Raw genomic sequence first — 14,471 nt, forward strand, 5'->3', positions numbered from 1 at the left:
CCTTTGTTTCACCTCAAACTTCTTAACGTCTCCTTTCAACTTATTTCGTCCCCTCCATGGAGCTCAATGATAGAAAAAAGAAGCTCCTGCACACTGCCATTTTTTTCACTGCTTCATAAGGTTTTGTTTTTCTGTCCAATATTATTTGGGGCTTTTTAAATATTTTCAGTGTAAAAACATAACAGGAATACATTTTGTCAAGTGAAATGATACATGTTCATTCATCCCTTCTTACCCATCAGAGTCAGAAGAGTGTAGCTCCAGTCCAGAGGGATCTGAGGGTTGTCCCCAGCACCCGTGTGTCACGTCTCGAGGTGTACAGTCAGGAGGACGAGGACAGCCTGGTGGACTCCATGATGCTTAGGGACAAGGAAAAGATAGACTGGACTGCAGGGGACCTCCTGGAGAACCTCCATTATAGACTGTATGACGAGAGAGGCAGGGTGGTCCCTCTGTCTGAGGAGATGGCCCGGAGGATCAAGGTAATGATGACACCCTCCTGACCATGTATGAATTAGGGCTGGGGATGACCAGGGACCTCACGATACGGTATTATCACGATACTTAGGTGCAGATACGATTTATGTATTGCAATTCGACATTCCAAACATATTGCTCACCATATGTCTGCTGCAGAGGGACAACCGAGGGCCATAAGAAAACACGTTCTGATCAGTCATGGAAATAAGTGCTGAAAACATTGTCTCACTGTTTAAAAAGACGGAGAACAAATATGAAGGACAAATACTGGCATTTTGATGGAGGTACAGATGACTAGAGCATATGAATGAGGGGGCATCTGATTCTAGATCAGCATTCCTCTGAGATGCTTTATGAATACTGGGCCCAGGAGTCCTGCATTAGAGTTGACATGGATATTAGATCAGTATTGATGCTTCTAGCAGACTGTTGTCTGAGATTCCCCTGTTTGTCTGTTGTGACTGTGTCAGGTGAACTGGGCGGCTGACGTGAGTGTGGAGGAGCTGGCCCAGGGGAAGCTGCCCAACGTGCCGGTCCCGACGCTGGTGAAGGAGGAGCACTTCTACCAGGTCTCCTACATGGAGGAGCTGGTGTCTGTCGACACCTCCTTCACTATAGTGTAAGTCGTCTGCTCAAACATGTGTAGAAGGATCTTGCACTCAAGCAACCTTTTTTATTTTTTATTTTTTGATGAGGCAAAGATTTTTGCCTCGTGGTGAAAAGATACAAAGTAGACAATGTTAATATGCTTATAGAGGTAGCAACAAAATTAATTCTGATTGCGCTTATCATATCAGCGGGGCGGGCCTGTTTTTGATTGGCTATGTGTTGGTTTTAGGCCCCGCCCCGACGAGCCGAAACACATGAAGGCCACCCTGAGCGAGTCGACCGTGAGGATGGGAGAGGTCCTATCAGGAAAGATCTGTGAGTCTGGAGCCATCAACAGTTGACTCTCTTGACACCTAATTCACATTTAAACACTTCTTCTTGATTACCTTCCAAATGAGAAACCGATCATCCCCTTTCCCAGTCTTACAGCTTACAGACCAGTATGGTAATAAAACTCAGATGCTGACCGCGACCTGTGTGGACTCTCTCGCCGTGGATGCCGAGGGTCTTGACAAAGCATCCCTGGTCTTTACCTGGCAGGTACATTGAATAAATCCAAGTGATTTTGTAATGCTATCATCATTGAGAATTTTTGCTGAAAGTATCATTTGCGTCAAAACATCCCATATTGTCCTTAAAGCTACAGTCTGTGAATTGGAAAAACGACATAAAACGAAATGTCCATTACGCCGTTGTGTTGTAACCAGGAGAGCACCCACTCCATGTTAGTGACAGGGGTGCGGTTCAACCCTGGGTTCCCAGGCATCAGAGAGCTGAACTTCACCTGGAGGGACTTTGCGGAGCATGTGACAATTAAATTGACGGCTGGGGTCCCTGCACAGCTCAAACTAGTGGACGGACCACAAGAGGTGGGCATTAAGTTAAGGGCCAAGACACTCTTGACCGCGTCAGTGTTGCCATTTTGTGAAGCAACCACTGAGTTTTGGTACATATTGGTCATGGCTGTCCTCTCTCCCTAACTAACTGTCGTCCGTGTGTTGCGTCTTTACCTCAGCCCCTGCAGGTACTGAATGAGCAGGGCATCCAGACGCCCTTCCTCCTCCAGCTGTTTGACGAGTGGGGGAACCCCTCTCCTGACCAGAGGGTTGTGGTGACACTGAAGACTTCCACTCCAGCTCTAAAGGTCAGCCACTCTCCCCTCAACGAATGTAAAGGGGACATGGGGGATTCTATAGCATTGGGGATATTGACCTCTATTGGGTAGCTTATCTTCTTGATAAGAAATTGTGATGAAGTCTTTTGTTTTTCAGGTGAAGTCACCCGTTAATTCACAACCGATAGACAAAGATGGAAAAGCCAGTTTCGTAGTGGACCATGTGAGCGGTCCAAAGTAAGTTCCTAACCCTATAATTCCTAACCACTTGCCATAATGACCCTGCAACCATATATTATTGGAGGGCCGTGTTCAACCCCTGTTGGTCTCCCAGGGGGGAGTATGCGCTGGAGTTCAGAGGGTCCTTCAACAAGAAGCCCATCCACGGTCCAGCCGTAAAGCTTACCATAATCCCTGATCCTAACAAACCTGTCAAACTGGTGGTGGAGTACAACACAAACTCAGTGTTTCCTGCTGGAGGCACCCTCACAGGTCTGTACCTCTGTCTGTGGCGCCGCCTGTGTGTCTGCGGCTTCTGTGTCAGCTGACCTGTCATGGTGGTCTTTGTGTGGGTCCAGTGTTTTCAGTGTCTGTGATGTCGGAGGAGGGCAGCACCATCAAGAACCTCAACCCTGCCAACATGTCCATGCTGTTGTGGAAGGGAGAGCCGTCAGGGACGTCAAGGCCCCCCTCAGGGGTGAGTTACGGGACACCCAGGCTGCATCCCAAATGGCACCCTATTGTCTATATAGTGCAGAGCCCTAAAGTAGTGCACTATAAAGGGAATTCAGTGCCATTTGGGACTGAGTCCCAAAGGGACGAATTACCTTGAACAGACTTTGGCTGTCACACAAGGACACAATTTTTCACATTACTTTAAAAAAAATATATATACAAACACTACCGTTCAAACGTTTGGTGTCACTGAGAAATGTCCTTGTTTTTTAAAATAAAAGCAATTTTTTGGGGGGCCATTTTAAATTAACATCAAATTGATCAGAAATACAGTGTAGACATTGTTAATGTTGTAAATGACTATTGTAGCTGGAAACGGCAGATTTTTTAAATGGAATATCTACAGAGGCCCATTATCAGCAATCATCACGCCTGTGTGCCAATGGCACATTGTGTTAGCTAATCCAAGTTATTCATTTAAAGGCTAATTAATCATTAGAAAACCCTTTTGCAATTGTTAGCACAGCTGAAAACTGTTTTGCTCATTAAAGAAGCAATAAAACTGGCCTTCTTTAGTCTAGTTGAGTGTCTGAAGCATCAGCATTTGTGGGTTCAATTACAGGCTCAAAATGGACAAAAATGTAGACTTTTCTTCTGAAACTCGGTCTATTCTTGCTCTGAGAAATGAAGGTTATTCTATGCGAAAAATTGCCAAGAAACTGAAGATCTCGTACAACACTGTGTACTACTCCCTTCAGAAAACAGTGCATACTGTCTCTAACCAGAATAGAAAGAGGAGTGGGAGGCTCCGGTGCACAACTGAGCAAGAGGACAAGTACATTAGTGTCTAGTTTGAGAAACAGACGCCTCACAAGTCCTCAACTGGCAGCTTCATTAAATAGCAGCCGCAAAACACCAGTCTCAACATCAACAGTGAAGAGGCGACTCCGGGATGCTGGCCAGAGTTCCTCTGTCCAGTGTCTGCATTCTTTTGCCCATCTTAATCTTTTCTTTTTATTGGCCAGTCTGAGATATGGCTTTTTCTTTGCAAATCTGCCTCGAAGGCAAGTGTCCCGGAGTCACCTCTTCACTGTTGACGTTGAGACTGGTGTTTTGCGGGTACTATTTAATAAAGCTGCCAGTTGAGGACTTCTGAGGTGTCTGTTTCTCAAACTAGACACTCTAATGTACTTGTCCTCTTGCTCAGTTGTGCACCGGGGCCTCCCGCTCTCTCTATAGAGCCAGTCTGCGCTGTTCTGTGAAGGTAGTAGTACACAGCATTGTACGAGATCTTCAGTTTCTTGGCAATTTCTTGCATGGAATAGCCTTCATTTCTCAAAACAAGAATAGACCCGAGTTTCAGAAGAAAAGTCTCAATATTTTTTTCCTTTTTGAGCCTGTAATTGAACCCACAAATGCTGATGCTCCAGACACTCAACTAGTCTAAAGAAGGCCAGTTTTATTGCTTCTTTAATGAGCAAAACAGTGTTCATCTGTGCTAACATAATTGCAAAATTATGATCAATTAGCCTTTTTTAAATGATAAACTTGGATTAGCTAACACAACATGATGGAACACCGGCATGATGGTTGCTGATAATGGGCCTATGTAAATAATCCATTAAAAAATCAGCCGTTTCCAGCTGCAATAGTCATTTACAACATTAACAATGTCTACGAGTATTTATGATCAATTTGATGTTAATGGACATGAAAACAAGGACATTTCTAAGTGACCCCAATCTTTTGAATGTGTGTACATACATGCATGCATACGTACGTACATACATACGTACATAAAAAGGGATGGCAATAAAGAATACTCATTGTGTTCATGCTTTTTTTTTAAAGGCTGCCCAACTGAAATGCAGCAAACCCATGGAAGACGAAAAGGCGAACAGTTTTCACTTCAGGTAACCAATAGTTTTATATTCGTACCCAGCTTGTGCTGGGTAATTGTAGTTGTAATTGTACTAAGATGGGTATTTCCTCTCCTGCCTAAAATTGCTTTAGAGAGACACACTACAAATTGCAAAGCAAGCGGGTGGCCGCGGTGTTAGCAATCACCTGATGGGTGGCAATTTAAACATTGAATTATTGGGAAATGAACATATAATGGTAACTGATATTCTGGTCAGAGGTGATGGCCACTTCATGGTGTATCAACACAAAGATTGTTTTATTTTTTATTAACCTTAATTCAACACACAAAGGTAGTCCTGTGATGTTTATGTAAAATGATTCATTTTCATCTAACAGAGACAAAGTCATCCCAGACCATGTCGGGAAGTACACCATCCAGTTTGTGCTGTGTGTTGACAAGACTAAAGGGCTGTGGAGTCACCAGGTGAGTTCAACTTCAACCAGATGGCTTAGAGCCATAAACCCACTCCTCACAGACAACTAATTTCCAGACACCCCCAACTGGCTTTGAGTGAAACACGTACACGTGGATATGGTCTCTGCTCTCCAAATTGGTCTCCTGTTAATCTTATGTAGAAGAAATGTCTTTCATGTCCAGTGGCTGTATGTCCATAGGTCTGTATGTCCAAAGGCCCCATAGGTCATTATTTTGTGCTACTTGTAGAACTATGATAATCACTTCTCTCTCTTTCTTGCCCTTGCCTAGTATGTCATAAATGTTGTACCCAACGACCCTGTCAAATTGGCCCCAGACCTGCAGCCACCAACCCCAGTGGTGGTTAACAACAACGTCCTTGACAGTCGGACTCTGGTGGAGGACATGTCTCTGAAATTAATGGTGAGATGATTAGATCCTCTGGCCAGCAATTGTCATGAATCACTAAACATAGGATTAGTGAAGGGAAAAAAGCCAACTTGACTAAGCAATAGAGCAAAACAAAGCATGGTTGCATGGTTAAAATGTTCTATCATTTTTGGTGACCAAGCCTAACTGAGGCCATATACAGTGTCTTCGGAAAGTATTCAGACCCCTTTTTCCACATTTTGTTACATTACAGCCTTATTCTAAAATGCATTTTTTTAATGTATTATCCTCAGCAATCTATACACAATACCCCATAATGACAATTTGTTTTACAAATGTATTAAAAATAAAGAACTGAAATACCTTATTTACATAAGTATTCAGACCCTTTGCTATGACACTCAGTTGAGCTCCGGTGCATCATGTTTCCATTGACCATCCTTGATGTTTCTACAACTTGGTTGGAGTCCACCTGTGGTAAATTCAATTGATTGGACATGATTTGGAAAGGCACACGCCTGTATATAAAAGGTCCCACAGTTGACAGTGCATTTCAGAGCAAAAACAAAGTCATGAGGTCGAAGGAATTGTCCCTAGAGCTCCGAGACAGGATTGTGTCGTGGCACAGATCTGGGGAAAGGTACCCAACATTTCTGCAGCATTGAAGGTCCCCAAGAACACAGTGGCCTCTATTCTTAACTGGAAGAAGTTTGGAACCCCCAAGACTCTTCCTAGAGCTGGCTGCCCGGGCCACACTGAACAATTGGGGGAAAGGATCTTGGTCAGGGCGGTGACCAAGAACCCAATGGTAACTCTGACAGAGTTTCTCTGTGGAGATGGGAGAAGGACAACCATCTCTGCAGCACTCCACCAATCGGGCCTTTATGCTAGAGTGGCCAGACTGAAGCCACTCCTCAGTAAAAGGCACATGACGGCCCACTTGGAGTTTGGCAAAAGGCCCCTAAAGACTCTCAGACAATGAGAAACAAGATTCTGTGGTCTGATGAAACCAAGATTGAACTCTTTGGCCTGAATGCCAAGCGTCATGTCTGTAGGAAACCTGCCACCATTCCTACAGTGAAGCATGGTGGTGGCAGCATCATGCTGTGGGGATGTGTTTCAGTGGCAGGGACGGGAAGACTAGTCAGGATTGAGGCAAAGATAAGCAGAGCAAAGTACATTGATATCCTTGATGAAAACCTGCTCCAGAGCTCTCAGGACCTCAGACTGGGGTGAAGGTTCACCTTCCAACAGGACAACGACCCTAAGCACACAGCCAAGACACAGCACAGGAGGGGCTTCAGGACAAGTCTCTGAATGTCCTTGAGTAGCCCAGCCAGAGCCTGGACTTGAACCTGATCAAACCTCTCTGGAGAGACCTGAAAATAGCTGTGCAGCAACGCTCTGCATTAAACCTTACCGAGCTTGAGAGGGTCTGCAGAGAAGAATGGGCGAAACGCCCCAAATACAGATGTGCCAATCTTGTAGCGTCATACCCAAGAAGTCTCGACGCTGTAATCGCTGCCAAATGTCCTTCAACAAAATACTGAGTAAAGGGTCTGAATACTTATGGAAATGTGATATGTATATACACTGCTCAAAAAAATAAAGGGTACACTAAAATAACACATCCTAGATCTGAATGAATGAAATATTCTTATTAAATACTTTTTTCTTTACATAGTTGAATGTGCTGACAACAAAATCACACGAATTATCAATGGAAATCAAATTTATCAACCCATGGAGGTCTGGATTTGGAGTCACACTCAAAATTAAAGTGGAAAACCACACTACAGGCTGATCCAACTTTGATGTAATGTCCTGAAAACAAGTCTAAATGAGGCTCAGTAGTGTGTGTGGCCTCCACGTGCCTGTATGACCTCCCTACAACACCTGGGCATGCTCTTCATGAGGTGGCGGATGGTCTCCTGAGGGATCTCCTCCCAGACCTGGACTAAAGCATCCGTCAACTCCTGGACAGTCTGTGGTGCAACGTGGCGTTGGTGGATGGAGCGAGACATGATGTCCCAGATGTGCTCAATTGCATTCAGGTCTGGGGAAAGGGCGGGCCAGTCCATAGCATCAATGCCTTCCTCTTGCAGGAACTGCAGACACACTCCAGCCACATGAGGTCTAGCATTGTCTTGCATTAGGAGGAACCCAGGGCCAACCGCACCAGCATATGGTCTCACAAGGGGTCTGAGGATCTCATCTCGGTACCTAATGGCAGTCAGGCTACCCCTGGCGAGCATATGGAGGGCTGTGCGGCACCCCAAACAAATGTCACCCCACACCATGACTGACCCACCGCCAAACCGGTCATGCTGGAGGATGTTGCAGGCAGCAGAACGTTCTCCATGGCGCCTCCAGACTCTGTCACGTCTGTCACATGTGCTCAGTGTGAACCTGCTTTCATCTGTGAAGAGCACAGGGCGCCAGTGGTGAATTTGCCAATCTTGGTGTTCTCTGGAAAATGCCAAACGTCCTGCATGGTGTTGGGCTGTAAGCACAACCCCCACCTGTGGACGTCGGGCCCTCATACCACCCTCATGGAGTCTGTTTCTGACCGTTTGAGCAGACACATGCACATTTGTGGCATGCTGGAGGTCATTTTGCAGGGCTCTGGCAGTGCTCCTCCTGCTCCTCCTTGCAAAAAGGCAGAGGTAGCGGTCCTGCTGCTGGGTTGTTGCCCTCCTACAGCCTCCTCCACGTCTCCTGATGTACTGGCCTGTCTCCTGATGTACTGGCCTGTCTCCCGCCTCCATGCTCTGGACACTACGCTGACAGACACAGCAAACCTTCTTGCCACAGCTCGTATTGATGTGCCATCCAGGATGAGCTGCACTACCTGAGCCACTTGTGTGGGTTGTAGACTCCGTCTCATGCTACCACTAGAGTGAAAGCATCGTGAGCATTCAAAAGTGACCAGAACATCAGCCAGGAAGCATAGGAACTGAGAAGTGGTCTGTGGTCACCACCTGCAGAACCACTCCTTTTATTGGTGGTGTCTTGCTAATTGCCTATAATTTCCACCTGTTGTCTATTCCATTTGCACAACAGCATGTGAAATTTATTGTCAATCAGTGTTGCTTCCTAAGTGGACAGTTTGATTTCACAGAAGTGTGATTGACTTGGAGTTACATTGTTGTTTAAGTGTTCCCTTTGTTTATTTTTTGAGCAGTGTATTTAAATTGAATCAATTTTAGAATAAGGATGTAACATAAAATGTGGAAAAAGTCAAGGGGTCTGAATACTTTACGAAGGCACTGTAAATAGTCACTAGAAAGGAAATAGAACCTCTGACCATGGAAATTTGACATCGTTGACTTGAATAGTTATCCTCGAATATATTCATGTGCATGTATGGCTTTTAAATTTTATGTGTGCCTGTTTTTTTAAATAGTCAAATTAATCAACTAAACTAGGGGTTCCCATTCTAGTGATAATATTTCTGTGGCTGATGGTTTGTGTTGCTTCCCTCCAGGATATGTATAATAACTCAGCGGGGCTGGAGCTGAGTGGGAAAGTGGTGGTGACCATTAAGAGCTCCAAAGGCTCCAGTGACAAAAATCTGCCTCTCTTTGAGGGCAAAGTCAAGAGCCTGCAGTTTAGCCTGGCTAATGGAGAGGCCCAAATCACTGTGAGTGGGGTGGTGGTGCATTTGTAGAACATATTTGTGTGCTAACCATAAGTTTGCATTGCATATAGATGTTGTATTCATGTTTTTTTGAAAACGCACAATATTTTAACCTGTCTCTCGCTCTCTCTCCTCTCCCACTTCTAGAATCTGTTCATCATGGAGAACAGTCCTGGTCAGGATGGGAATGAGTACGTCTTGCTCTTCAGACCTTCGGTCCCAGGGTATGGCCCCAAAAATCCCCTGGCAGCGTTTGAGCTTCCCTTCCGCTTCTACAACGGTTAGGTCATACGTTTTAATTTTTAAATTGTGACATCACGTCAATATCAGTTTGTCATTTTAATAGCATAATTTTTTGCCTCCCATCTAAAAGTGGTTGACACACTGTGATCATGAGTGTCCAGCCATCTTAAAGGGGCATTTCACTCGTAATAATAATTCAGACCTCAAAAGTAGACTGTTAAGAAATGTCCACATTCTAGGCCATCTGTTTTGGCGATCCAGCTACGTGTCTCAATCCCAAATGAATGGAAAAGATGAGCACTATCTCAATTCCTGAATGTATTTGATGTTTGTCTTTTCCATTCGTGTTTGATGGAGGCATACAGCTGACTCGACACAACCTATGCCTAGGAACGTGGATTCAACATTAGACTACTTTTGAGATCGGAAAATGTAAGGGAAGTTTAGATTTGAAAGTGTAATGTCCCTTTAAAGGCCAGTCTCTTGGCTCCTGGAGCAGTGTGTCAGGTGATCCTGACTGTCTTCCTGTCCATTACTAGATGTGGAAAACAGGAAGCAGATGTCTGAACTGACCAAGAAGAAGGACCAGCTCAAACAGACCGTTGATATCTACAGGAGTCTGTTTGACACCAACAGGCAACTCATCACTGAGCTCAGTAGTAGGTGTTGCATTTCAAACGTGTTACAAAACTGGTTGTTTGGATGCTGATTGAACGAGCAGTTCCAAGCCACGGTGTATACAAATAAAATTAAAAGGCACACGAGGCAGTGCTGTATCGTGAACACAGTCACAGGCAAATGCCGTTGTTCAGCCCGACGCGATAGCAAGTTTTATAATCATGGACATATGCAAGTAAATGCCCGTAGGGAAAAAAATGAAAATGCAGCTAGTGAACTATCAATCCAGGTTCAATGTTTGACGTGACTGAGATAGCTGATGTTGACTGGCTAGCTAGCAAGTGATAAGAACGTTGTCCAACCTGCGTAGCAACCATTTTGTTTAGAGCAGACGACCAGTCCTTTTGCATAGCAACTATCCAAAAATAATGAAAGTCTGGGGCACGTCTGACCAAAAGAACTAACAACCAGATTTTTGTCCGGATTATATTTTCTGGTGGAAGAATGACATTGTATGAATTGATTTATCAAGATAATGTTTTAATGAAATTATGGAATTTATTTTAATTTTAATATGTTTCTAACTGTCGGGGCCAAACGACGACATTGACCTGTGACTGTATTCATGATATAGCACTGCCTCGTGTGCCTTATTGCTTAATTATGTCAACTGAGCTGCAGGAAGTGATGGAAACTGCCAGTTTGGTTGCCAAACTGTCAATGTTTTAAACATTTGTCTTGCTTCAGATCAGGTGCGCAACGCCACCAACAAGGAGAGTCACTTGAAATCCGAGCTCGGGAAGAATGGCATGGCTGTAGCACAACTGTCGTCCGTGAGTATTGGATTATACCCACGTTCTCCCACTCACAAAGACCACAGATACTCAACCCCCCTTCCACAAGCCTGTCATTGTGCTATGTATGATGCGTGCACTCTGAAGTTGAAATGTTTGATGGCTGTTTCTACAGATCCCAGCGATCGACAAAGTCATCGGTCAGAAGACTGCTGACGCGGAGAAGATGAAACTCCAGACGCGGAGAGTCTGCGCCATGCCCGATCCCTTCAGGGGCAACCTTGACGTCCTGGGAAAAGTAAAGCCGATGAAGCACATTTTACTCTGTCTGGCTCCCAAATGGCACCCTATTCCCCATCATGTGCCATTTGGGAGCCGGACCCTGTCTCTGCAGCTTTCTTATGCTTCGGGCCAAAGTAGTGGTTAATTGGTGAAGGACGGTATGTGGTGTGTAACTCAGAATCTCACCCACTGTCTCTGATGTAGATTGGCCACCTGGCGCTGGTGGAGGACGATGACGTGGCCACGGTCATCTCCTGGCACCTCTTGGGGGACATTGACTGTGTGGTCACCATGACAACGGTGGCGGCACGGAAGATCTATGACGACACCCAGGGGAAGCAGCAGGTCATGCCCCTGGACACTGTGTTCTGGAGGAAGAACAGCAGCAGGTGAACACACGCACACCTTTACACTCTAAACAACATGCAATTGTTCCTTCCTTTCCAGTAGTTGGCCTCCTACAGTTTTTAGTCTGGGACCTGTGTCATGTGAGGTTCTTTGAGCTCTGTTTCATTATTCTCAAAGGTGTTCATGCTTTTGTGGGCTGTACTTGTTTCTTTTCCAGACCCTTGCCCCATATAAGGAACGGTCGGGACAGCTTTCGTCCCATTGGGAACCCTGTGTTTGCCCGAGACCTCCTAATTTTCCCAGAGAATGCAGAGAACTGCCACATAGGTGAGTTAGTCTTCTTCAGAATTTCTCTTTGGGTCAAATATTCCTCCCCCCTTAAATGTAATTGTCTAGTTGTACCTAAGCATGCGTGGTTTCTGTTTCTGTGCAGTTCCAGAAGCTTTTGCCTCTTCATTCCTGCTCTCCATGTTTATCAAGTGTCTCAGACTTGTGATCTAGGATCAGTTTAGCCTTTTCAATCATAATGAATAAGATGATATGGAGAGCAGGGGCCTGATCCTAGATCAGCACTCTTACTCTGAGTTGTGTGTTTGTGGTTGTTAGGGTAGTTCCTCCCCTGGCCCTTCGCTCTCTCTCTCACCCGCCTGCGTTTGGGGGCTAAACGGTTCCAGACGGAACCCCAGGCTCTTACCTCACGGGGCAGTTATGGCATCCCTCCCTGGGGGGGCTCTGCTACTGGAGCTGAAATTGGACCCCAGCCTTTCACTATAAAAATTATTATACATCATGATGCTGTTTTGTGTAATTTAAAGGATTGTCATCATGCATGTTTAAACTTTTGTTATTTTTGCTCTTAGATTTCTGTATTTCCAGATTTGGGATTGATTTCATAATGAGGGCTCTTGGAACAGTTTTACGTTCTTTCTTTACATGTTATGCTTCTCTCAGGCTTCCGCTTATAAGAGGTTTTGGTCAGGGCATGAAATATACTGAAATGGTTAAAACCTTTTTAAAGAAGAAAAGGATAGCCGCACACTCTAGGAGCTCAGATGCAATAATTGAATATCCTAATAACCAACAGAACTTCAACAGAACTTTTTTTATTTTTTATTAAGTGTTCTATTCCGCTAGCCAGCACCTCGCCTAAACAGGTGTGCGTTTTTTTCCGCCTCCAGATAAAAACCTTTTAAGAACCTGAGTTTATTTACCCTCTATAGAAGCAGTTGTATGATATCATACACCCCCCTGTCTTTAGCCAAATAATGGAACATGTTTCAGTAAAAGTAGGAGCTTTAGTGATCCGTTTCAGGTAATACTCTGGTAGTAGTTTGGTGAATACGTATGTAACTAGCCTTTAAATAATCATCTCTTGTTCCCTGCAGTGTTCGGCAACCTCCTTGGAGACACCATTTTGACGGATGACCTGGACTCTGCTAACCACTACAGGAAGGGGGTGAGTCAGGCCAGGCATGCTGCCTTAACCAAGCCATCTGTAACACCCTGGCCAATTAGTGTTCTAGTTTAAAGCCTTTGCCTGGGAGATCTGGGGTGTATTCATTAGTGCACACTATAGCTAAATGTTTCTGGACAGTAACCGTTTTCAACAAACTAGTTTGTATTGCACAAATTCAGGGGTTTATTCATTTAGGCGGAGACCGCAGCAAACTTTCAAAACGTTTTGCAACTAAATGTAAAAAATATGAGTTTGTTGGACAAATTTAGGTAGGTTGGTCCCTTAGTTTCAGCCATATTCCCTATTTAGTACACTACTTTTGGCCCGGGCCCTGGTGGAAAGTAGTGTACTAAATAGGGAATAGTGCTCTATTTGTGAAGCAGGTCTAGTGTCTTTGTATGGGTGGTCCAGAAACCTGTCCTAAAGTCCAGTCAGTTTTTTTCCTGTTTTGAGAATTGGGTCTTGTTGTTTTTTGTTTTGGCCAGGTGGTCCAGAGCAAGGTGCCATGCCCCACCCTCCTGACTCGGCAGGGCGATAGGATCCGCAGCAACGGCAAGTTTGGGGGCTTGCAGAACAAAGCCCCTCCAATAGAGAGACTGCGTGGCCAGGTGTTCGGCGCACCCCTCCCAAAGGACTACCACACCTTTATGGGCCAGATTGGTCAGTGACTGGATTTTACTTCTGTAACTGGGTTTTTACTTTGTGCATTTCGGAGTATAGTATCATATATATTATTATTTTATTTAAATTATATATATATAATTATTTTATTTAAATTATTATTTATTTATATATATATTTTTATTTATTTATAGTGTAAATGTACAAAGGCCTCCCGAGTGGCACAGTGATCTTAGGCACTGAATTGCAGTGCTAGCTGTGCCACTAGAGATTCTAGGTTCAAGTCCAGGCTCTGTCGCAGCGGGCCGCAACCGGGAGACCCATGGGGCAGCGCACAATTGGCCCAGCGTCATCTGGGTTAGAAGGTTTGACCGGCAGGGATGTCCTTGTCCCATCGCGCACTAGCGAATTCTTTGGCAGGCCGGGCGCAGTGCACGTTGACACGGTCGCCATGTGTACAGTATTTCCTCCGACACATTGGTGTGGCTGGCTTCCGGGTTAAGTGGGCATGTTGTGTTTCAGAGGACGCACGGCTCTCGGCCTTCACCTCTCCCGAGTCTCATGGCTGCAACTCCCATACGGACAAGACTGTAAGTACCAATTGGATAACATGAAAAAGGGGTAAAAAAAAATGTCTTTGCCCCTTTTTGCAGACCTGCTCCAGCAGTACCGGTTGGCCATGGAAAAGAGCAGACAGGTGCAGGAGGACTTTGACGGCCACATGCAATACCTGAAGTCACCTGAGATGGTGCAGAAAGAAGAGGAGATGGATGAGCAGGAGAAGCAGCTCAAAGACATCGAGACAAAGCTTGGTACGTGTATATGATGAGGGGTACATTTGACACTGTGCTTATTATTTTTTT

The 14,471-nt window shown here is 44.9% G+C and overlaps 1 protein-coding gene across 1 annotated transcript in view; it reads left to right on the top strand.

Annotated features, from left to right (window-relative positions):
* Positions 1 to 14,471, top strand: part of smchd1 (structural maintenance of chromosomes flexible hinge domain containing 1) — a 38,326-nt gene that overhangs the window by 23,117 nt on the left and 738 nt on the right. The window contains exons 25-46 of the mRNA XM_024393012.2: positions 243 to 482; positions 951 to 1,099; positions 1,319 to 1,404; positions 1,511 to 1,629; positions 1,797 to 1,958; positions 2,105 to 2,233; positions 2,361 to 2,440; positions 2,538 to 2,695; positions 2,782 to 2,900; positions 4,730 to 4,791; positions 5,138 to 5,225; positions 5,508 to 5,639; positions 9,094 to 9,249; positions 9,394 to 9,526; positions 10,029 to 10,148; positions 10,855 to 10,940; positions 11,077 to 11,199; positions 11,388 to 11,572; positions 11,749 to 11,858; positions 12,917 to 12,987; positions 13,473 to 13,647; positions 14,262 to 14,420. Of these exons, the coding sequence (XP_024248780.1) occupies positions 243 to 482; positions 951 to 1,099; positions 1,319 to 1,404; positions 1,511 to 1,629; positions 1,797 to 1,958; positions 2,105 to 2,233; positions 2,361 to 2,440; positions 2,538 to 2,695; positions 2,782 to 2,900; positions 4,730 to 4,791; positions 5,138 to 5,225; positions 5,508 to 5,639; positions 9,094 to 9,249; positions 9,394 to 9,526; positions 10,029 to 10,148; positions 10,855 to 10,940; positions 11,077 to 11,199; positions 11,388 to 11,572; positions 11,749 to 11,858; positions 12,917 to 12,987; positions 13,473 to 13,647; positions 14,262 to 14,420 (2,842 nt within the window). The remainder of the gene's footprint in view (positions 1 to 242; positions 483 to 950; positions 1,100 to 1,318; positions 1,405 to 1,510; positions 1,630 to 1,796; positions 1,959 to 2,104; positions 2,234 to 2,360; positions 2,441 to 2,537; positions 2,696 to 2,781; positions 2,901 to 4,729; positions 4,792 to 5,137; positions 5,226 to 5,507; positions 5,640 to 9,093; positions 9,250 to 9,393; positions 9,527 to 10,028; positions 10,149 to 10,854; positions 10,941 to 11,076; positions 11,200 to 11,387; positions 11,573 to 11,748; positions 11,859 to 12,916; positions 12,988 to 13,472; positions 13,648 to 14,261; positions 14,421 to 14,471) is intronic.

The sequence above is a fragment of the Oncorhynchus tshawytscha genome, linkage group LG29, assembly GCF_018296145.1.
Source record: "Oncorhynchus tshawytscha isolate Ot180627B linkage group LG29, Otsh_v2.0, whole genome shotgun sequence".
Lineage (NCBI taxonomy): Eukaryota > Metazoa > Chordata > Actinopteri > Salmoniformes > Salmonidae > Oncorhynchus > Oncorhynchus tshawytscha.